This window comes from Trachypithecus francoisi, unplaced genomic scaffold, assembly GCF_009764315.1.
Source record: "Trachypithecus francoisi isolate TF-2019V2 unplaced genomic scaffold, Tfra_2.0 Contig01585, whole genome shotgun sequence".
Taxonomy (NCBI): Eukaryota; Metazoa; Chordata; class Mammalia; order Primates; family Cercopithecidae; genus Trachypithecus; species Trachypithecus francoisi.
Window position 1 is genome coordinate 4755776 of NW_022681444.1, and position 24569 is coordinate 4780344.

General features: G+C 45.9%; 1 protein-coding gene across 21 annotated transcripts in view; it reads left to right on the forward strand.

Moving 5' to 3' along the window:
* RALGPS1 (Ral GEF with PH domain and SH3 binding motif 1) overlaps positions 1–24569 on the forward strand; it is a 327157-nt gene that overhangs the window by 254530 nt on the left and 48058 nt on the right. For all 21 annotated transcript variants that reach the window (XR_004432328.1, XR_004432330.1, XM_033191416.1 and 18 more), the window contains 2 exons: positions 17955–18092; positions 20583–20676. Coding sequence is in view for 19 of the 21 variants with exons in the window: in XM_033191416.1 (XP_033047307.1) it covers positions 17955–18092; positions 20583–20676 (232 nt within the window). In the remaining 2 variants the exon portion in view is untranslated. The remainder of the gene's footprint in view (positions 1–17954; positions 18093–20582; positions 20677–24569) is intronic.

The following is a 24569-nucleotide window of genomic DNA, read 5'->3' on the forward strand; positions in this document are numbered from 1 at the left end:
CAGCCTGGGATTCTCTCTGCACACCCGGGTGGGGACCCGTCGGGCTGGATGTGGGGCTCCCATGGAAGACAGGAAGGACACAGGCACTTCTTCAGTGCTTGGCCATTGTCAGGCCCATGAAGGGAGTAGGGAGTGTCTGGTTTTTCTCACTGTTGTATCCTGTGAGTCTAGCACAGAGCTTAACTGAGAAAGTGCTCAGCAGCTACTTGGTGAATAAACAAATGAATGAATGACTGAATGAATGAACAAACCTGCCGTGTGCCAGGCACCGTGTTGGTTTGCTTATATGACCTCATTTAATGCTCAGCCTGGACACATGAGGTGAGAGCACATGAGATGAGGCTCAGAAGGGTGAGGTTGTTTACCGAGGGTCACCCAGCGGGGTGGATGTTCAAACCAAGTCTCCCTACCTCCTGTGCTATCGCGGAGAGTAGGGAGGGCTCCTGGCCGTGGAGAATCCCCTTCCCCAAACAAGAGAGCCCATTTCGCCTCCGGCTATGATAGAGGTTCAGAGAGGAGGCAAGGGCAAGGGAATAAGTCGTTCTCAAGGCAGTCACGTGCTTTTTCAGCCCTCACTGTGAATGGAACAGAATGTGGGGCTGGAGGAGGGAGAACACGATGGAGAGGAGTGGAAACTGAGGCCTGGGTCCTTATTTCTCTGTAGTCTGGTCCTGCCACTTTCTACTGATGTCTTCACCATCACCCTCACCTTTATTGAGCAGTGACCTCACGTACACCTCATTCTGTCTACACCTCCACGTGAAGGAGGCACCGTAGTTACTCACCCCGTCTACAGAGGCCAAAACTGAGGACCAGAGGAACCGTTCTGGCCGAGGAACTGTCCTGAAGCCACAAGTCAGTGGCAGCCTTCCCCATCACCCACCGAGACCACCTGGCTCTAGAGCCCCACCCTGTCCAGGCTGGCCCGCAGAGGATCACTTGGTCCTGTAGCAGCTGCTGCTATTGCAGAGTGCGGCAGGCCTCCTGGTTCTGAGTCTAGTTCATCCACTGGTCAACATTGGTGTCTTATTGTTGTCTTCCAATGTTGGAGCTGAGAAGTCTCAGAAGGCTTTGTTGTGAGGTCCATGGTAGGCGTGGTGCTGACACCAGGATCTTACTGAAGGAAGCTCCAGAGCCCAGCAACATAGTGGAGCTGGGCACCATAAGCCTGTTCAGTGAGGTTTGATGGGCTATGATTTGGACTTGTCTTCCTGAGCTTATGGTAATCCACGTGGAACTAAGTCCGGTTCTGGTCTGTAGATGTTTCCAGTGCCCATCAGGACATCTGCCCCCTCTGAGGGCAGGGCCTGTGCCCCGACCCTCTAGGACTGGACTAAGGATCACAGAGAGTGGGGACCACACAACTCACCTCCCAGTGTGAACACAAAACAGAGGTTCATGGCTGACAGGTGGGCCCCTGGAGTCGACCCAGCCATGGCCAGGAGGTTGAAGGAGCAGGGTTTGTGGCCAGCCAGACCTGGATTCAAACCTCGGCTCTTCCACCTGTGGGCCAAGAGACCTTGGGAAACTCACCCTACCGTTCGGAGCCTCAGTTTCCCCACCTGGATGAAGAAGGTCATGATGCTTTCCTTGGAGCGCTTTTGGTAGACGAGCTGAGGAGATGGCTCAGGTCAGCCGATATGGCAGCACCCCTGCCCTGGCTCAGCAGCTTCACACGTTCACATGCAGTCAAATAAGGCCAGGATGGGAAGGGCAAGCTGAAGCCACGCCGTGGATCAGGGCCCAGACTCAAGAGTGAGACCCGGGGTACAGTGTCAGCTCTGCCACACAGTCGCTGTATGATCTTGAACAAACCACTTAGCCTCTCTGAGCCTCCCTTTCCTCTTCTGCAAAATGAAGACTCCATGAAATTGTACAAGCGCTGCTCAGCCCAGAGCTTGTGACCATGGTCACCATTCCCAGCATTCATTTGCCTGCAGGCTCCTGTTCTCCCACCCCATGCTCTGAGGCAGCTCCCTTGACCCAGGAGCCTCATTTGAGTCCCACGTCTACCAGTGATCCTGTTTGTGAGCTCTGGGTCACCAGGGGCCAGATCACTGTCAGGAACCCTCACGGAAGGAGAGAAGCAGGCCTTTTCCCAGACCAGTACCCACTGCAGCCTTTGAAGAGAACACTTGCAAATGAGTCCTCTTTCACCATTGCTTTAGGCTTTCCAGTAGGCTTTCCGATCTCCAAATGGGCCTTCTCACTGATATACCTAGGCTACTTTATCACCCTCTCACCCCACCCACACAGCCATCAGCTGCACTAGGTGCAGCCCGTGCAGAGTAGGCATTTGTATGCCCTTCATGGCCAAGTATAAGCTCCTGTTTCCTGCATTTGAGATGCTAGTGCTCAGGGCGTTGGCATGAGGCATCCTCATCCCCATCTCAAGCTGGACTCGACAGAGATGCCCTTTCCTGGGCTCTTACAACTGAATTACTAGGGCAGCCTCACTACCGAGCCCCAAAGAAAGGCATTCGTCCTCAGAGTTCACCAGATCGGGTGCAACCATAAAAGCCACCCAAGTGCTTGCTTTCTGCCCCAGGGATTTGGGTGGCATATGCAGAAGGAGTTTGTGAGCTTCACAGACCTCTGACGAGGGGGTGTGGCTAGAGTGGGTGTGATCCATTAAGAGTGAATTCAGGGCCAGGCGCGGTGGCTCACGCCTGTAATCCCAGCGCTTTGGGAGGCTGAGGCGGGCAGATCACGAGGTCAGGAGATTCAGACCATCCTGGCCAACGTGGTGAAACCCCATCTCTACTAAAATACAAAAAAAAAAAAATTAGCCGGGCGTGGTGGCACACACCTGTAGTCCCAGCTACTTGGGAGGCTGAGGCAGGGGAATTGCTTGAACCTGGGAGGCAGAGGTTGCAGCGAGCAGAGATCGCGCCACTGCACTGCAGCCTGGCAACAGAGCGAGACTCCGTCTCAAAAAAAAAAAAAAGAATGAATTCAGAAGTTGGCAGCTGCTGCCGCCGCCGGTCTGTGCTGATGAAACAGCCCCGTAGATTTATATGGAAAAAAATGTGCATTCACTAGAATTTTATGGCATCCAAAATCCTATCTCTTTGGGTCTTTGTATCTGAGTACCATAATTACTAGGGGAAAATATCGTGCTTAAAAAAAAATCAAAGCATTTGTCATATCATCAGATGTCTACTAATATTTCATGGATAAACAGTCCTTCCTGCCTTCTAGAAGCTCCTCTTCCCACAGGGAAGCAGGTGGGAAGGCTAGCAGCTACCATACAGCGTCATAGCTGGTCTGGTGGAGTGTATAATTCAATTACAGCAGAGGGAAAAGGGAAATAAAGAGGGTCAGGGTTACTTTTATGGTTTTTTAATTTTTTTTTTTTTTTTTTTTTTTTTTTAAGACAGAGTCTCGCCCTGTTGCCCAGGCAGGAGTGCAGTGGTGCGATCTGGGCTCATTGCAAGCTCCGCCTCCCGGGTTTACGCCATTCTCCTGCCTCAGCCTCCCAGTGGCTGGGATTACAGGCGCTCGCCACCACACCTGGCTAATTTTTTGTATTTTTAGTAGAGACGGGGTTTCACCGTGTTAGCCAGGATGGTCTCGATCTCCTGACCTCGTGATCTGCCCACTTCGGCCTCCCAAAGTTCTGGAATTACAGGCATGAGCCACCGCGCACGGCCAGTTTTCTAATTTTTTATTTTTTGCTTTTTGTGTTTTGCCTGAGTCTTTGCAAGAGTTTTTTGTTTTTGTTTTTGTTTTTGTTAATTCAAGTATTTAGGCAGAATGTGTCTAGGGATAGATTTCTTTCCTGGAACCTAATAAACTCAGAATGTATCTAGGGATAGGTCTGTTTCCTAGAGTCTGATAAACTCTGAGTTCTATCCCTAGATACATCCTGGCTAACTACTTGAATTCAGGATAACACCCTTCTCTGGGTCATCTCTCTGTTCTCAGGCCCCTGTATCCCTTTATGTTATTTCTTCCCCTTCTTCCCTTTCTCTTTTCATTGGCCCTGAGGGAGAGCTTGCCAACCTTGCCCACCACATCATCCATGATGCAAATCTCTCTAGTGTCTGCCTCACTCCTTATTACCTCTGATGTTTACTTTTTAAATTCTTCTGCCATGTTTTTAGTATTCTTTGATTTTTTTCATATCTCATACATCTCTCTCTCTGTTGCATCCACCTACAGTTTCATCTCTGACAGTTCTCTCTTATCACAGAAGCCTTGTCTTCTTGTACTGTATTCAAAAGAAAAGTTATTTGAACTTTCTTTCGAATCCTGGAATAGACTGTTTGGGGAGGTGTGGTCTCTCTTATCCCTCTACTTCTTCTACATGCACTTCAAACCCATTACTTGGAAGTATTCCTTCCTGTGTTCCTTTTTGGATTTTCTTTCCCCTGAATGTGCCCTTGAATGTAGAAAAATCTATTCAGCTTTGGAGTTTATTAATAGGCAAGGCATTTGGGCTTCCCTCCGGGCACACTCCAGTTCTTTTCTGGAAGTAGCAATCTACAAATGAATGTGAGAAGATGGGGGGCAAAGGATAAGTCAGAGCATTCTAGAACCCCTCCAATCAGCTACTACTAGGCAGTGAGTGTTCTGGTCATTGGCCCAAATTTTCTGGTTTTGATAGCCTTGAATCGCTGTGTCTTGGGAAAAGCCCCAGGAGATATGAATTATTTTGGTTTCAAGAGATAAGGTATAAATCTGTTCAGTTTCTGTCCTGTATATCTGCCCTATAGTATATTACATTTCTTAGATTCTAGCACTAAGGCTGTCTGTCCGCGGGAGTTGAGGAGAGTAGCCAGGGCCGGGGGAGAGCAGATGAATGAACTCTGTGAATGCTAAAGACGTGGCCAATCTGCTTTTGTTTCACTAGTCTCGTGATTCCTTTGGGGTCTCTCATTGGCACCTGAGGATGATTCTCTCAAGTAAATATATGCTAGAGGATTATTTATTTTTATTTTTTATTTTTTAGCAGTTTCATGCCCTTAATTGTTTGTGTAATTAATGCCTTTGTTGAATGTCCCTCTTCTGCCAGGCCGTATGTAGGCCTCATGGGTTCCGGGACCGCGCCTGTCTGGTTCTCCTGTATACCACTGGGTCTAGAATGTGGGAGGCCCTCAGTGAATATTTGTAATGCTAAGACCCTTTCATGATGGTGGCATGCATCGCTGAGTGAGCTGGTCCCTAAGCACATCACCCTGTGCCCTTGCAGCTTCCTCTCCGCACAGTGACCTGCCACCTTCCTTCAGGGTCCTTGCTTCTTCTAATTGGTCAGCAGACATGCTTTCCTGCCACTTTGGCCTCTCTGTTCCCTGCAGAGCACCCTCTGACGATGTAGCCAGAATGTCCTAATGAGGGGAGCACTGGCCACAAGGCCTGCTGGTACAGCAGAAGGGGAAGTCAGAATTGAGTAAAATTGGTGCCGGAGAACCACCGCACCAATTGGTGCAGAGCAGAAGGATGGGTCTCAAGGAGGTGACCGGGAGACCAGAGTCCAGAGGGTCAAGTTTCTTGGATCCTTTTCCAAGGGAATTGAATCTCATGGGCAGAGGAGAGGCAATACAAGGAGAGTACGTGTAGATGGGCCTTCTAATCTGAAGCTGACCCCAGCCAGTGACGGCCCAGGCTCTCCCCTACCTTCCCATCCCACCCCACCACACAAAACCAGACTAACAAGAGCACTGGCTATTCCATCACCCCCTGCTGGCAGAGCTGAGGGCTGAGTGCTTGGCCTGCCCTGGGTGAGCTTGGCTTCCAGGCTTGGTGGGAATAGCGCTGCCTACAGGCCCTGACCAGGGCATTAGGGTTGCAAGGGGCAGGGCTGCTGCTGGGCCAGCTGGATCTGGCCGGGCCAAGTGCCTTGTGTCCACAGGGTGTCCTGGAGAAGGGTAGAGCCCACAGAGATGGCTCCTGCCATGGAGTAGAAGGAGCCTCTGCCCACTGAAAGCCTGGGACCTCCCCATAGGGACTCACATCCTCTCATCTCTGTTGAGAAAGGCAGGGAGAGATCAAAACACCTGAGCCTGAAAACCACAAATAAATTCACAGTCAGATGCCTTTTTCCTTCTAAAGGGCCCAAGGAACTTGACCCTTTCAGTATTTCATTTCAGCAAAATCAGTAAAGAATTTGCTTTAAGAAAGTGAAAATCAGTTTTGATCTCGCTAACCCTCTGAAAATCTGTTGCTTGTTTTCCAGAGAATGCAGGGATTGGTGATTGAGGTTCAGAATGTTGTCTTTTGTTAGACAGTTTCCACTGAATAATGAATAAAGCTGACAGTTTTGCATCGCCTCCGTTATTATTTTTGTTATACTTAAAGACTAGGTACAGTGTGGTCACAGATACACGAGTGCATTGGTGGAAGTGGAAAATACTTTGGCGACTGAAGCGGCTGTCTGTGATCTCACTCTCTGGCCGGGATCCTGGTGGCCTCGGACGTTCGGGGAGCCTTTCTGTGCACAGTAGCAAATCTCTGAGCCAGGGTTGGAAAGACAAGCTCAAGAGTGTTTTCCTTGGCACATGGGCAGCCTCGGTTCTACCCAATATAGAGGCAGGTTTCTAAGGCTTTCACTGGGGGAATCATCTTGCATTTCCTTTTAGTGACGTTAGCTCCTCTGGAAGCACTTTATAGCACTCTGAGAAATATGAGTATTTAGCTTACAGATACCACAGTGTGGGGCTGTGCCTTAACAGAGTGACTGTGGAGTGGGGTGCCTGGCAACCGCAGCCACCCTTCCACTGAGCAATAGAATTTCAGAGGCCAGGTTGAAGGGAGTCGTGTATGTTCAAATAAAGATTCAGCATGGGGTCCAGTCATTTCCCTAGCCATTTTCTGAGCCCCTGCTCTGTGCTAGGCTTGGTGCTGGGCCCTTGAGCATGCAGAGATGCATAAGGCACAGCCCTTGCCCTCGATAAATGCTGTAATCGAGGAAAGGACGGTGTGCTCTGTGAGCCCAGGAGGAGCCAGTTAGCAGCCAGGAAGGAGAAGGAGGCACAGAGGCAAGGGGAGGAAACCCCTCTGCTGAGGCTCAGAGGCATGAGACAGGCATCAGGGGGCTACATGGAGGGGGCTGGCATACTTGGGGCATTACATGAGAAGTGGAGGAAGAGGGTAGAAAGGTAGTGTGGGGGAGAGCTCAGAGACCTTGGATGCTGTGCTAAGGAGTTTCACATTGCCTGTTGGGATGGAAAGCCTCTGGATATTTTTAAGTAGGTAAGGGGCACAGCCTAATAGGGTTTGAGAAAGATCACAGGGTATAGACTGGACTGGAAATGGAGAGACCAAAAACAGGGAGATGAGTGAGGGGATAGGAAGCACTAACAGGTTGGAGTCAATGTCTGTGGCCTTTAAATCTAAACCTAAAGACCAACCAGGGGCTGAGAACACTCGGAAATTCTTGCGCTTAACATATTGCTCTCCTTCTCCCTGCCAAAAAAGTGTTTGATTCTTTAATAGAAAGAAATATCTTGCCTTTTTTTTACTTCTAAAACTGTAGTACATATTCGTAGCTAAAGGTTAAAATAATATAAAATTGTATAAAGCAGAAAATAATCCTGAAGTTCCATACCCAAAGATGGCTATCGATAACAGATTGAGCAATGTATTCTCTGTGTGTGATCTCTCTGTTGATATAGGTATACCTGATGTTTTTCACTTAAAAAAAATATCATGGATATCTTTCCATGTCAGTTCTTAGAAATATATTTTATCTTTACAATAGCTGCATGATGTTCCACTACTTGGATATAAAATAGTTTATATAAACCATGCATTTTTTGTATAATTATAAATGACAAACAATGCTGCAATGAACATTTCTAATTAATGTTTGCCAATTTGTAGTAGTATTGCTGTAAATTTCTAGAAGTGGAATTACTGGGTCCTAGAAAACCACATTATTTGAAATTTTTGATAGATACATCCAAATTCTCCTCCCAAAAGTTTCTATCAATTTATGCTATAGTTACTCTTGTATAGTGTGACTTTTTCCGCACACTCATCAACACTAAGTATTATCAATTTTTATGAACTTTGTCAGTATAAATGGGAAAAAAATCTTGTTTTAGTTTGTAATTCCTTGATTAGTACTGAGTCTTGGAAATCTTTCACATTTTTATTTACATTTATACTCTTCCACAATTTGCACATCTTTTATAACACTATTTGCATTTATTGTAGGAGCTCTTTATATATTAGGACTATTGACCGTCTTATAAATTGCAAATATTTTTCCTACTCTGACATTTGTCTTTCAGAAGCTTCATGTATGGTGTTTTATATGATCATGCAGAAGTGTGTGGGTTTTAAGAAATGGACCCCAATGTGTCAGTCTTTTTTTAATGGTTTTGGGTCTTATGTCACACTTAAGCCTTTGTGTACCTCAGCATTATAAAATTATTCTCCTGTATTTTATTCAAGTACTCGTATCATTTAGATTTCAACTCCCTAATTTATCTGTAATTTATTCTGTTTTAGGAATGGAGATCCAACTTTATGTTTTTCCAAATCAATAATCATTTGTCTCAGTATCATTTATTGAAGGATTTTTCCTTTTCCTATTGATTGGAAATATACCTTCATCGTACACTAAATTTCTTTTTTTTTTTTTTTTTTTTGAGACGGAGTCTGGCTCTGTCACCCAGGCTGGAGTGCTGTGGCCGGATCTCAGTTCACTGCAAGCTCCGCCTCCCAGGTTCACGCCATTCTCCTGCCTCAGCCTCCCGGGTAGCTGGGACTACAGGCGCCGCCACCTCGCCCGGCTAGTTTTTTGTAGTTTTTTTTTAGTAGAGATGGGGTTTCACCGTGTTAGCCAGGATGGTCTCGATCTCCTGACCTCGTGATCCGCCCGTCTCGGCCTCCCAAAGTGCTGGGATTACAGGCTTGAGCCACCGCGCCCGGCCCGTACACTAAATTTCTGTGTCTCTATGTATGTGTTGCTGGGCTCCCTACTGTGTGCTGATGGTTTATTTGTCTAACTCTGTAGCAGTACTACACTGCCTAATGACTGGGCATCACAGCACATTTTATAACAAGCCCCTCTCTTCATTCTTCATGTTAAAAATGTTTATTTTCATACATTTCCTCTTCCAAGTGAACTTTGGAGTCATTTCAGATATGAAATGTGTATGTTAGTTAGGCAATAATCGACATCCTTGCAATGTTGTGTCTTCCCATCTAAGAATATTATATATTTCCTTACTTATTTACATCTTCTTTCAATTCTTCAGTTATTTTTACTTAATTGGTTTTCCTTAACTACCAAAGTGTTACGTTCTCATTGTAACAACTCGAATACAAAGAGATGCAGATAAAAGGTTTGTATTCTTATGAATTGTGCCTTTATTTAGTAAAATGGTTCTTCAGAGAAGGATTAATAAGCCCAGAATATGTGTAAACTTGATTTTAATAAATGTTACATATGATTTTTCTACCAAATATGTTTTATTCATATAGGTCTTACAGATTTCTAAGTTTATTCCCAGGTGTTTTATAGTTTTGCTGTTATTGTAAATTGCCCTTTTTTTCATTGTGTTTTCTAGCTGATGATTACTGTTATATAAGCATGACATTGATTTATGTATATTTATTTTGAAGTTAACTTCATTATTCTAATAGTTTTTCAGTTGATTATCCTAAATTGTCTAATTATATCACTAATGTGATGACTAATCATATCACCTACAAAAACGACACTGTGATGTGCATCTTTAATATTTATTCCATGTTTGTCGTCTTGCTTTATCACATTGGCTAGTGCATTCAGCATAGTGTTAAATGATAGCACTGTGTCAGATATTCTTGATTTATTCCTATTTAATAAGATTTTGATATTAAGAACATTGTTTTAATTTTCTAATATGTGTCCTTTATCACATTAAGGAAGTCTGTGTCTAACTCAGTGCTTTATCAGGACATGCCAGTGAGTTTTCTTTGATAATGTTTTATTTGGAATCTTTGCATCCTGATTTATTAATGTGATTGGTCTATTTTTTATGCCACCTCTGTCAGGTTTGGGTGTAATGGTTATGCTGGAATCATAAAATGAACTGCAGATATTTCTGATTTTTCCTGCTCTGGAACAGTTTAAGTAACATTAGGTTTGTCTTTTATGGTTTTATGCATGAGTTCCTTAAAATCATCTAGATATTGTATTTTAATTATATTAGGTTGGTGCAAAAGTAATTGCAGTTTTTGCCATTAAAAGTAATGGCAATTACTTTTGCACCAATCTAATAGTATCTTTCTCCATTATTAATATTTTTCTCTTTATTAGTAAATTAAAGTTTTTTGCCTCTTCTTGAGAGAACTTTGAGAAGATACATTTTCCTACTGAGCATTCATTTCATCTAGATTTTCAAATATGTTACCGTAAAATTTACACATACCACTATTTTAACATCTCTTCTATATTTGAAATCGTATCCCCTCTCTCATCCCTAATATTGTTCATCTGTGCTTTTTTTTCCTCAATCGTACATACCAAAGGATTGTCCACTTCATTGATTTTCTCAGAGAACCAACTTTCAGTTTGATTTATCACTCTGCTTAGACTGTTGATTTTTTAAAAATTCATTAGTTATGCTTTTATATTTTACATTGTTTTCTCGTTTCTTTTTTTTCATTTTCTAGTTCTATGTAATGAATACTAAGTTCACTTTTTAGATGTTTTTAAATTATTAATATAAGCATTTGAGGCTGTGGACTTTTCTCTCAGTAGTTACATGGCCTTGTGTCATTGTGGATAATTTTTATATTTTAATTTTAACCTATTTTTTCATCTCTAAATTATTTGGTAAGTGTTTTTTTCTTTCCCAAATAATTATTTTTAAGAATTTGTTTTTACCCCTGGGACAGAGAAGGGGGTGGAATTGCTCCAGACACCCCAAAGGCACATGGGTTATGAGTGTGGGAGGTACAGTTTCCCCAAAAGGAAATCAAAGGCTGTTTCCAAAATAGGGAGTGGGTGTTAGGCAGAAAAAAGTGTCAGTTTCGTCTCTATTCCCAATTGTCATTGAAGGGTTAAATGAACTAGCACATGTAATATACTCAGCACAGTGTCCAGCAAGAAAAAAGGCCAATAATAGTAACCAGATGCATGCCCTCCCCTCATGCCCCTTCTTACTACCAGTCAGAACCCCAGCACATGCTATTCCAGCCATTGCACTCTGGGGGAACATTTGTAAACAGTGGGTTACCTCCTTGTGCCTGTACATTACCAGGCGATCCCCAGGGCATGAGGGGATCTATAGTTGTGTCCTCATTTCACCTTGGGGAGCCAGGAGGTGATTTGGCTTCCCTGTACTTCAGGATTCTGTCCAGACAGCAGGACTTTGCCCACGTGCCTTTGTGATTCATGAGCCACAACCCCAAGTCATACACAAGGCCATGTGCTCATCCAGAAAGCGTGGCCTCTGACCACCTGCCATGTGACTGCCTGCGCCCGCCCCCTTCTGCAGACCAAGGAAACTGTCTCAGTGACAGTAAGCATCCAACAGCTTTCACCAAAGGAATACTCTCTAAATGAGGATTTGTTCTGCAGCCCTGTTTTGCTTGATGGATATTAATTAGCAGGTGCTAGTTAATACTCACAGTCTTCCCCATCTTCTCAGGGAGCCTGGGCCGCCTGCTGAGATCTCATCATGCAGTAGATGGAATTGCTTTGTGCTCTCTTAAAGAGAGCACACACACCCTAATGAGCTGCTGCTCTGTTATTTCATTTGGAATTTATCAGGACAGTTTATGTGATCAAACCACACAAGTATAGTTCTGGATGCCAGCCCTCCTCAATACTGAAGTTTGAAAGTGATCTTTTCAAGGCAGAGCAGGAGAACATGGAAAAAAGTCTTTCATCTCAAACTTTGAAAAGGGGAGAGAGAAAAAATGGAAAGTATAAGATGGAAATGTGGCACATTTTTATGCTGTAGAGGGTTTTTTTTCCCCTCAACACAGCAGAATTTTCCTTATTAAAAAGATAGCTGTATGAGAAAAACCAAAACCAGACTCGGGATGGAAGTGAGACGGGGTGGCAATGGGAGAACAAGGGAGCAGTGAGTCTCTGGGCTTGTGGGAAGCCCTGGTGCCAGCCGCGGGCTTTGGCTTGGGGAGGCTGTGAGCGCCCAGCTTCAAGCAGGCTCTGGGCCATCAAGCATGGGTGTCCCTCAGCTTCAGAGAAGGTGTCTGTTCAGAAGAGCACCTCCTTTGTCAGCCTGGCACTCCCTCCTTGGGGCTGGGTGTCCTGTGGACACCTCTGGTGGGGAGCCTGTATTCACTGTCAGGGAGCAGGTTTGGCTACCTGCCCTGTGTTGAGGTCAGCCCAGCTACGGAGGGCTTCGGTAGCAGAGCGAGCTGCGAGCTGCTCACTCTGGCCCTGTGGGTCTGCCTCACCACGGCAGTCTGGTTGGCACCCATGTGGCAGCTACAGCAGTGTCACCAGGCCCTGTGTGGGGCATAGAAGGAGGGAGCAGAGCCCAAGCATGGTCTGGGATCTGTCTCAGAGGAGGTCCAGTCTGTGGGTGGGCATGGCCATGGGGCAGATGCCAGCTGCCAGCAGTGTCCTGGGGATTGGGGGAAGACAGGCCACAGCAGGGGTCCTCACACCGCCAACTCTGTGCCTGTAATCCTCATCCCTGTGCCAGCCAACGACTTCCAGCCCCCAGCCTCCAGCCCCTAGCACTGCTCTCTGTCCCAGATCTTTGGAGTCAGGCAGTTCTGAATTCACATCCTGATTCTCTCACTTGCAAGCTGTGTGATCTTGGCCAAGTCACTTCACTAAGCTTCAGTTTCCTAATATGTAAAATGGTGGGGAACAGGAGTGCCTTCTGTACAGGGTCACTGCCAAGGTGCCATGGTAAAAGCAATACCTAACTTCCCTAGAGTAGACAGTGGCTGTTACTGTCAGGATGGTTTCCCCCAACAGGTCTGCACCTCTCGGCCTTTCCTGGTCCCTCGCACTGTCCAGCCCCAAGGCAGCCAGGGTCAATGGCTGATCCCATTACTGTCCATCTTCATAAGGCCAACATCACAGTATCATCTGCTATAGTAACTCTGTGTATATAGGAATAGGAAGTGAGATGTCCATCTGTGCTGTCCCAGTCCAGGTGACAGCTCCAAGCACTGGTCCAACTGAGGGGTGGCCACCATGCAGTCAGCATTTGGGCGCCATCCATGGTTGTGGCAAACCCAGCTGGGCTCGTTCCTCCCATGCTGCTGCTTCAAATAGGGCCAACCGTAAGGTCAGCTCAGCTTCTTATGCACTTCAGTGGTCCAGGCCCTGGACTGGGAGACTCTTGTAAACCACTGTTATTACCCTTATTCACAGTCAAGGAAACTGAGGCCCTGGGAGGTAAAAATGCTCACCTAAGGCTACCCAGCTGGTGAGTGGCAGAGCCAGGGTTCCGAGTCTCCTGGATCCGTGCCCCACGTTCTCTCACTTATACTACAGCTGCTTGTCATGTGGCAGAGCTGGAAGGGCCCCCAGGACTGGATGGGCCACTGATGATGGGACCTGGGGGCTGACCAGACTGATCACAGTGGGCGTGAGGGAGGTGGAGAGTAGCAGGTGGTAGATGGCACAGGGGAGGCAGCTACAGTAGAGTCATGAGCCCTCTTGGAGAGTGTTGACCCCATAGGGGAAATCAGGCAGGGACAGCCATAGCTTGGGTTCACCTACGCCCCTATCTTGCCTCACTGGCTGCCATACATTAGAGTCTGGCTAGAGTAAAAGAAGAACCGCCCATAGGCAACCTGGACAGACGTGTGCTCAAATCCTGCTTCTGCCACTTGCCAGCTGTGTGGCCACAGACAAGCGGTGTAACCACTCTCAGCTTCAGTTTCTTCCCTTATAAAATCACAGTGAAACCTCCCTGACAACAGCATTTGTCTTATGAATCAATAGTCTGGGCAAAGCTCTTAGTTTAGGACCTGGCACCCAGTAAGTGCTCGGTAAGCATTAGCTCTCTTTGTCATCACCTGACTGGTGGCGGCTCTCCAGCCACAAAACGAGGGTAACATGTGCTTCATAAGGTTATTGTATGATTAAATAAAGTATGCCTTCACTCATGCATTCCTTTGTCAGCCAGCATTTACCAGGCAGCTCCTGTGTGCTCGGTTCTAGATGGTGGAGATTGAGCTCCTGGAGCAAGACACACTTCCTGCCCTTGAGGCGTTAGGCCTGATGCAAACAAGTGTCTGAGTGCAGTTGTGGGGAGTGCCAACTCCATGTAGGACTCAGCACTGTGCCTGACACGGTTCAAGTGGAAGGTGGTTATTCTTATGATTTCATTATATTTTAGGCTTATACATATCTCTGTTGTGGACTAATACAGTACTGAAAAGATTTCTGTGGATTTGTGCAGCGTTAACTGTGGGAGACTTGCTGCTTGTGCTGTGGTTTTTGTTGTGGGAGTGAAAGGCTATTTATATGGAGGTTCTTTCCAGGCATTGCCTAGGCTCAAGGTCTCCCCATGTCACTGGAGCCAGGAGGCTTCCTTTTGAGGGGTGCTCTACCCAGTCCTCAGCAGGTATGGCCTTGGCTCACACTCCTGGGTGTTGAGGAGTAGGCAGGTGTGAGCATCTGCATGTTTTGTAGAGGGGAATTATGAACTCTGTGGGCCTCAGTTTGCAGAGCACCACTCAGCGATCCACCTCCAGGAACCCAAGAGGAGGCCCAGTGCCCGGCACCTGTCCTCCCAGGGCAGCATAGGGTGCACCTTTCGTGTTGAGGGTGTTACTTGAGAAAAGGCAACTCCCTCTGTGTTTCTGATGACCAGTGGGTGGGAACATGGGTGCAGCAGCCTGATAGACCTGGGTTCAAATTCCATCACCCTTGCTGTGAGGCCTTGGGCAGGTTTCTTAATCTCTCTGAGCTTAGTTTTCTCCTCCTGCTTAGCAGGGTTGGTGGCAGGATCCCATGAGACAGGAGGGAAGTTGCTGCCTTGGATTTGATCCCCAGGGAGCAAGTTTCCTTTCCCCCCATCCTACCCTCCAATTTCTCTGCTCCTGGGCTGAGCTTTCACTCTGCCACTCTGAGCCATCTGGACCGAGGTCTGCACATTGCGTCTGGAATAAAGCTGTCCCATGTCCCACATCTCTTCACTCCCTGCCATGCACTAGAGGATGCTTTTTGTGGTAGTTGAAGCAGTAATAGCATGTTCAGGATTGCCATTGCGGAGGCTCCAGGGTGGTAACTGAGTTACATTTTTAAGAGGGGAGAAGAAAAACAAGGTGAAGAGAGAGAACAAATCTGTGGATTCAAACTCACCAAACTTGGAGCTTCTCTACAAGGGAAATTATTTCTAATTCTTATTAAAATTTTGGAAACATGGTACCGCCAGGAAGAAAGGAAGTGGAAATGGCTCCTGTGAGAAGCATCAGCATATGTTTCTGTGATTTAACAGTTTCCCGTAACAATGTGCATCTATTTTAAAAGCAGACGAATGACTCATGGTATCTAGCACCAGTGCTCCACTGTAACGGCAGGAAGTGGAAGTGTGTACTCTGGAGGGGGCAGGCTTGGGTTCGACTCCTGTCTCTATCATTTACCAGCTGCATGACCTTGAGCAAGTTACACATCCTCTCTGAGTTTCCTTTTCCTTCTCTGTAAAATAGGTTGTTAGAAGAATAAATCAGATAATGAACATATAACTCTTAGTGCAGTGCTCATCTATCCATGCACAAACCCTCACAACTTTTATGTAATTAACCAAGTTAATTCCAATGTTTGTAATAATTCTTAGTTGTTTAATAGTAAATTTTTAAGGCTATAAATTTCTCCCTGATTACCACTTTGGTCAGAACCCATAAGTTTTGATATGTAATATTCTCCTTGTCATTGTCTTCAAATAAATTCTTCAAACAGATTTTTAATTTTTTCTTTGACCTAAGAGTTACATGAGTGTGTGTGCATGCATGTGTGTTTTCAAATGGTTAGTTTTTTTTTTTTTTTCCTGTATTTGTTGTTAAATCCTAGATGTAGTAAGGTCAATGAAAATAGATAATATAGCATTTACTTTTTAGGACTTACTGAGGTTTTCTTTATATACAATCAAGTTTTGTACTCCATGGGTACCTGAAAAGAGCTATTTTCATTTATAGAAAACCAAGCTGCTGCTTCTTCTTCTTCTTCTTCTTCTTCTTCTTATTATTATTATTCTTTTTAGACAGAGTCCTGCTCTGTTGCCCAGGCTGGAGTGCAGTGACCCGATCTCAGCTCACTGCAACCTCTGCCTCCTGAGTTCAAGTGATTCTCCTGCCTCAGCCTCCCGAGTAGCTGGGATTATAGGTGCCCACCGCCACACCTGGCTAATTTTGTATTTTTGGTAGAGATGGTTTTTCACCATGTTAGCCAGGCTGGTTTTGAACTCCTGACCTCAGGTGATCTGCCTGCCTTGGCCTCCCAAAGTGTTGGGATTACAGGCGTGAGCCACCGTGCCTGGCCTATTTTTTTGTTTTGTTTTTGCTTTTTGAGACAGTCTTGCTCTGTCATCCAGGCTGGAGTGCAATGGCACGATCTCAGCTCACTGCAACCTCCTCCTCCTGGACTTGAGCAATCCTCCTGCTTCAGCTTTCCACATAGCTGGGACTACAGGTATGCACCACCATGCCCAGCTAATTTTTGTATTTTTGGTAGAGATGGAGTTTTGCCATGTTGCCCAGGCTGGTCACGAGCTCCTAGGCTCAAGCAATCCACTCACCTTGGCCTCCCAAAGTGGTGGGGTTACAGGCATGAGCCACCATGCTCTGCCCCAAGCTTGTTAACTTTGTTACTGTTATATCACTGCATCAATATATGTATGTATATATGTATAGATATGTGTGTGTGTGTATGATGTATACATATATACTTACATACATTCTGGAAAAGATATACCAAAGCCTCCCTCTGTGGTTGTGTTTTTCTTGAACTCCCTTTTCATTTCTAACTTTTTTTTTACTATGTATAATTTGATGTGTTACTTCTTTATGCATAGCAATTTGTAACCATTAGATATTCTCCATCACCTGGACTTTTGTTTTTTAGAGCAAGCCCTCTTCCTTGCTTTGCTTAATGTTTGCTGCCTTGAATTCTGCTTTATGTCACTTCTCCTGCCCAACTCTGCCAGTGTGGTGGGCACGATAGCGGTGCTCATGGAGGGCAGCTGAAAGGACGTTCCATCCTTGGCCCGTGCAGATCTCCAGGTGGTCTGGAGCTCGGCCCTGCAGCTAGTCAGCCAGCTAAGAGCTGTGTAGTGGCTGCATAGCCAGCGGCCCTTCCCCTTCCCCAGCCAGGCAGTTTGTCCTCAAATCCCCCCAGCTTATCACTGGCCTGTGATGGATCTTATTAAGATCCTTTTAGACATAGGTTTGATCTTCAAAAGCTGTGCAAACTAGATGTTACTATTTCTGTAACATAGCGGTATTTTTATTTCACATCTTATTTTCTTATTAGGCACCATTGGCCAAATTCTCTAGCTTTAGTTCTTTGTACTGAGAGCTGTTGCTTTTTTAATTTTTTCTTTTGTTTCTTAGTTAATGTATGGTGAGGTGGAGGTGGGGTAACAGACAGACAGATAGACAGACAGCTGGGCAAATAAAGAAAAAACTGAATTCAGCCCAAATGGGTGTTCTCCTGGACATGGCACTTTAGACCTATTAAACTTCAGCAGTTGGTAAGAGACACAAGTGCTCAGCCCTTTCATGTCCTGTTATTTTCTAGTTGGGTTGCAGGTAAAAGCCTTATTGCTGGAGAGTATTTGAACTAGAAATGCTGAAATCTTGCCAGCATACATTGTGGTTGTTGCTCAGATGTTTGATTTATAGTTGGGCAGTGCTGTGTGAAAAAATTAGTAATCAGGATTAGAACTAAAGTCCAAAGATTATCTCAGTTTTCCGTAAGTCACCCTTTATATTTTTTAGCAGATCAGTACTGTTTTGTGCTATTTGGTTCTGGTTTGTGGTAAGCTCCTTCCGTCATGAAATATCTTCTTTAATTTTAGGAATCTATCTTCTGGATTTAATCTACATTGATTCTGCATATCCTGCCTCAGGCAGCATCATGGAAAATGAACAAAGATCCAATCAGATGAACAATATTCTTCGAATAATTGCTGATTTACAAGTTTCCTGCAGCTATGGTTAGTACCCTTGTTGTTAGAATTGTGAAATCTTGCCTCATTGAAATTTGGGTCCTATCAGTGAGAAAGCTGTAGAAACCAGACAAAGAATTACAAAGTTCTTCATTTTAATATCTTGAGCATCAAACATGTACTAGATCCTTTTATACATAGGTTTGATCTTCAAAAGCTGTGCAAACTAGGTGTTACTATTTCTGTGTTACAGGTGAGGAAATTGAGGCTGAAAACAGTTTAGTCACTGGTCCATCCACAATCACACATCTAGTGAGTGGCAGAGCCCAGGTCTTTCTGGCTCCTGGGTCATTCATTCATGAAGAGCTTTCTGGGCAGCTCTCCTCCAAGCAGATTCAGAGATCAGTCTTCTTTCTTCTGTGACTCTGCCATCTCCATGGCCTCAGAATCCTCCACTGGACTCTGCATCCAGCTGGCAGGTGCAGGATGAGAGAGAACAATACAAGGGTGGGTTTTATGGACCAGGGTTTTAGTGGCCAGTGCAGGCCACTTTTGCTGACAGGGGCTAGGAAATATAATCTAGCTGTGGGCCTAGGAGAAGGAATCGATGTGGTAAGGGACGTGGCCACACTCTGCTGCACGTGGCCAGATCCACAGTGTGTCCATGATGGTGGGTGTGTAAGAGGGATGGAGAAATCACTGGAGATGATGTCAGAATGCTGGATGGGCCATCCATGTGGGGACTGATTTCACCCGAGAAGATGGCAGACTTGGGGTGTGGAGCTTGACTGTGAGCCAGGTGCTCAAGTCTTCTGGGAATTAGCACTGATGAGCAGGCGGCCAATCAGCCAAAGTCAGCCGTGAAGGGGGTGTGGTGCATGGGGTGTGGGGCTCTAGGCACCTGCCTCTGGGGAGCAAGGCTTTCACAAGAGGGCAGAGGAGTAAAAGTCTGGAAGCACCAAAGGGGGGGGGGTGGTAGGAAGGAACGCAGCCTCACCTGCTGTGCATAGGGTGTGAGAAAATCCACAGCCTCCATTTGGGAATGTCACAGGGAAGCCAGGGTGGGTTCACCGAAGCAAGAGCCCTGCTCACCAGCCCCTGCACAGCATCCCCAGGCAGGGTGGGGGTTCCCACACTTCAGGGCAGCTTTCCTCTGACAGGAAGGGTAGGAGGCACCTGTATTCCCAGTACAGGGTTCGCCTGGCCCAGGCCCTTTCCAACACAAATACATGGACACTTATTGTCCCGCTGGCCAGTAGAGCAACCACAGACATGGGCTTCAGGGTCAGATAGACTCTGCTTCCTATTCCAGCTTTGTCTCTTGAAAAGTCACTTTCTCCCCTTGAAGGTTTTCTCATGCATGAACATGGAGATAGGATTCATGCAGAGCCCTTAGCACAGTCCCTGGCGTTTCACAAGAGCCCAGCAAATGCTGTCTCACCACTGTTCACCTTTACCTGCGCCATCTCCACCATCAGCTTTGTGAAACAGGTGTCATCCTCACTTCACAGAGAGGACACTGAGGCTTCAGAGAAACAAAATGATCTGCTCAGAATCTCGCTATGAAGGGCCAGAGCCATCAGGTGCTCCTGCTGCACCTGGATGCACCTCCCCAGAAAGCGAGGGTCCGCCCCACCCTCTTTTCTGCTCCTCTTCATGACCTCCTCTACTCCCTCCACCTCTCCTCTTGACTTGTTCTGTCCCACCCAGTGGCCCTCTCAGAAGGAGTGCAGTGACTATGAAGGTCTGCAGAGAGCAGCTGACACCAGTCCCTCCAGAGATGGGCAACACCATGTGGCAGAAGCCTCCCATCACCTGGAGTCCAAACCCAGCTCTACCTTTCTCAGCAATGCGACCTGTGCAGGTTGCCACAGTTTCTTCCTCTGTGCAATGGGGATATTGTTTCTCCCACGTGAGGCAGGTGTGAAGGTTAACGAAGATGACTCCTGTAAAATTACCTACTGCAGAGCCTGGCACAGGCATGTTCAGGTGCCTGGACCCCTCCCTTTCTTCCTAGGATGCAGCAGTTCCAGTCATAGGCCAGCTTCTGGGTTAGGCCTCCACGCCTGGCTGGGCAGGGTCTGTTCATTCATTCTTGCATTCATGTCACACAGCTGGTGGGTAGGTATAGGAGGCTTGCCCAGTTACCCCAATGGAAACCTGTTTTAGGGCACAGACACCTGGCTCTGGTCTGTTCTGGAGGCCAGGGGGCCATCTTTCCCCAGCCCCTGATATCTGAGTGGAGGCACAGCTCCTCCTTCCTGGCTAAAAAATCATGGTGACCTCAGAGTGTGGTGACTAAGGCCCAGTCATCTGGGGGCCACTGCTTGAGGGCAGAACCCAGGCCTGATGATCCCCACCACCATGTTCCAGTAGTCAGCACAGGGCCAGTCCCCAAAGAGCATCAGCAACTGCTGGAAGAGTGAATGAGTCTCACTATCCCAGGGGCATCTGAAACCAGTGATTTCTATACTTCTTATTTGGGGGCCTAAAGATGGAGAGAGTCTAACGTCTCTGGATTTGGTCCACCTTTTGCAGATCACCTCACCACGCTGCCCCATGTGCAGAAGTACCTGAAGTCCGTACGCTACATTGAAGAGCTCCAGAAGTTTGTGGAAGATGACAACTACAAGTAAGTCCCCACCTACTCCTGTGTCAGGCCTCCCAGCCCCACTTTTGTCTTTAGCGCTCAGGTCCCTGCAAGTGGCCTAGCCCTTGTTGGGACCAGTGAGTAGCCACCTGCAGGGCTTATCAAAGTCCACAGCAGTAGCGCCCAGGCCCCAGCACACACAAGCACATGCGTGCAGTGTGATCTTCGACCTCACAGCCCCACAGTGGTGATGTCTGAACAGCTGTCATACCCATCCTGCCCCATCCTCATAGGTCCCCTGGTTCAGAGGAAGGTGTCGTGTTAACTTCTCAGTGTGGCTTTCCCACATGGCATAGATAATATGAACTTGGACTCCACAGCTGTGAATGGCACAGGCTTGGTGCTCTGGTTCTCACAAGTGACTCCCCCACCCACAGTGCTGGGTGGCAAGGCAGCTTCTAGCCATATCTCCAAGAGCTTGTTTCATGGATGAGACCGTTCTTTGTAACTGTCAGCTCTCTGCAGTATTCAAGGCCCTACCTCCTTCCCTGTAGAGCCCCTGTGGAGCAGGCCCAGTTCTCATAACAACCCCACGGGCCCTTTGGCCTCATCTTCCACTAACCCTGCTGAGGCTTTCAGTGCTTTCTTCGTTTGTGGCATCTGGGAATTGATCCAGCATTTCTCTGTATTTGGAGGGAAAAGAAGGATTTTTCATGTTAGCCCTGTCTGCCATACTGCTTGGAAGTCCTCTTGGCTCATTTTCAGCTTGAGACTAAGAACCTCAGTACTTTTTCGTATGTCCTGGTATTAAGGCAAGTCCCAGCCATCTTGTAATCAATCATTTACCACCTAAATGTCAACTTCACATTCACAGATGGTCCCCGACTTAGGATGGCTCAACTTAATGGTTTTTCAGCTTTACAGTGGTGCAAAAGCAACGCACGTTCGGTAGAAACTGTACTTTGAATACCCATACAGCCAGTCTGGTTTTCATTTTCAGCATGGTATTTAATAAATGCCGTGAGATATTCAACACTTGCTTATAAAATAGGCTTTGTGTCAGATGATTTTGTAAGCTCATGTAAGTGTTCTGGGCACATTTAAGGTAGGCTAGGCTAAGCTATGGTGTTCGGGTAAGTGTATTAAATGCATTTTTGACTTGTAATATTTTCAACTTATGATGAGTTTATTGGGATGTATCCCCATCGTAAGTTGAGGAGCATCTGTATTCTTTTAGATCTTATCTTATAATGGCTTCCAATATGCCATGATTCCTTGGAATCTTGTTATCCAGTATATTTTTTATCTCTTCCAGTTTTGTGTCCGTGAATTTGATTAGCCAGACTACATGGTCTTCATCTAAGTTAGTGAAACGTGTAGAGAACCGTAGCCACAGAGACAACCCCCACATTACTCACAATTGACTCACCAGGAAAGACCCTAAGGGGAACGGATGTTCAAGCAGTGCCCCCTGGTCAGCTTTACAGGAGTGGTCTGCAGCCGGGGCTATGAACCAGAGTCACCTGGGAAACTCTCTAACCAGCCCTGTGTCTGGGGTGGGGCCCGAAAATTTGTGTTTTTTCAAAGCTCCCTAGGTGGTTCTGATGATCTTTTGGAACATAGACATAATGCTTTTAGTTGTTTTATATAATAATTTGTTAAAATATAATATGAAAATGTGATCTGGTAATCTGTTACATAATAGTAACAACAATAGATGAAAGCCAGAGATTACCATTAAAATTATGCTTGCCACAAAGCAAGCTCATTTTATTTATTTACAAAGCATTTGCTGTTCCTGAAAAGAGTGCCCTGCAGTACAAAATTATTCCCACTTAGTTTCTGGGGTAATATTTTCCATTTACGCACCGGTATTGTGATAAAGGAGACAGTGGTTTTTCATTAACACTGATACGCTTTAGAGAGAAAAATGGCCTATAAATACTTCTGACCATGAGATAATCTTTGGACAAGCTGCAAATCATGAGTAATTACTCCTTCTACTCTGAAGGACGTTGAGCACCCCAGCACCTGATGCTAAACAACAGTCAGCCTGGCTTTTTACAAAGGCTCTTTGTTGTGGTCAAAGTGGACAGACCCAGGGAGGAAGCCTGCATTCTCACCCCCGGCCCTCAGACCACTGAGGGAGTTCCTTCCCAGGGAGGTCTAGGCTCCAAGGGGCAAGAGATGGGTAGAGCCTGTGATTCTGCTTGAGGACCCACACTCTGTGGCCCAACTCACATCTGGAGGCTGGCTCCTCACCCACAAGGATGCAATGGCTTAGTTATTACATTGGTGGCATTGCATTGCTGACATTCTCCCCCATCTGCTTTGGAGATATTATGCCAAGAGGTCCAACCGGTGCTTTATTTCCCACAGCCTTTATTCTATTTTATTTTATTTAAGAAAAATTACCCGATTTCCCATTATTTAGAAAGCATGACCATTAAGTAAACATACTTTTGGACATTTTTCTATGCGTAGAAAATGTATATATATGTAGAGAAGGATGGATAGATGGATGGATGGAAGGATAGAATATTAAAATTGGATTATACTACACTGGCTATTTTTAATTTAAAATACTAACTTTAATTTCATTTTAATTTAACCAGAAAAAAACTGAAATGTGAAAAAAAAATGCTACTCTTTAAATAAATATTTGTTTACCCAAAGAGAGATTATTTTCCAAAAGAGCCTTCCAAGGTTAATAAAAGAGGGCCGGGCACAGTGGCTCATGCCTGTTCACACCTGTAATCCCAGCACTTTGGGAGGCCAAGGAGGGTGGATCATCTGAAGTCCGGAGTTCAAGACTAGCCTGACCAACATGGTGAAACCTTGTCTCTGCTAAAACTACAAAAATTAGTTGGGCATGGTGGCACGTGCCTATAATCCCAGCTACTCAGGAGGCTGAGGCAAGAGAGTCACTTGAACCTGGGAGGCAGAGGTTGCAGTGAGCTGAGATTGTGCCACTGCACTCCAGCCTGGGTGACAGAGTGAGACTCCATCTCAAAAAAAAAAAAAAAAAAAAATAATAATAATAATAAAAGAGGTCAGGAAAAACATTAGGAGGCTTGAGTCAGTAAGTTTTCTTTTAACTAGGTTTCCATTGTGAACAGTGTCAGCCAACTCTGGTTATGAAAGATGAGAATATTAGCCCTCTCCCCCTTCCTTAACCTCTACTTCATCAGCTTCCAACTTTTTGTTCATTATATTATTATTACCACATAATCCAAGTCTATAACATAAACATGTTCAGGAATCAGAATTCCTACTGTTTACCATTTGTAAACAGATTCAGTTTTTACCACCTGTTGTTTCCCCATAGCTTCTCCGTTCCTGGAGTCTTTATTTTAATCAGTCCCTTATTTAGCTGCATTTCATCAGGAAGTAGGTCCCCCTACCAATGCTCCACCAAAAAAATAAAAGTGCTCACAGGGCCCGCATACCCTCCCTTCCCTCAGGGAAATGCCTGCATTGGACTGGGGCTGGCCTTGCTGGCTGCCCTCCTTTGCTTCTCTCCCTCAGCGCTGCAGGCTGTGTGCCATTGCCTCTGGCTCTGGGTGATGCTGTGGAGAATGAACCCAGCTGATTTTGTTTTTTTTCCTCTTGTTAAGGGTCTTGTCTGCCAGGTAGGTGAAGAATTCCTTAAAGTTCAAAAGCTTCATAAGAGAATGCCTCAGAGTAGAGGGTTCTGTACCAGATTCCCCAGACCATGGTGTCGTCATCTTTCGTCATGGCAGAAAAATTCCTTTTGTTCGTATCTTTGACTACTTCTGTGCCATTTCGTGGCTTCTCTCTTCCAGGGATTCCAGGAATCCGTGTTGGATGCTCTCTGCCCGTCATATCCATTCGCTTCTTGCTAACAGCGGCAATCTCCACCTTGTTCATCAGCTGTCACTGCGATTGTCTGTTTCTGCTTAGGTATTCATTCA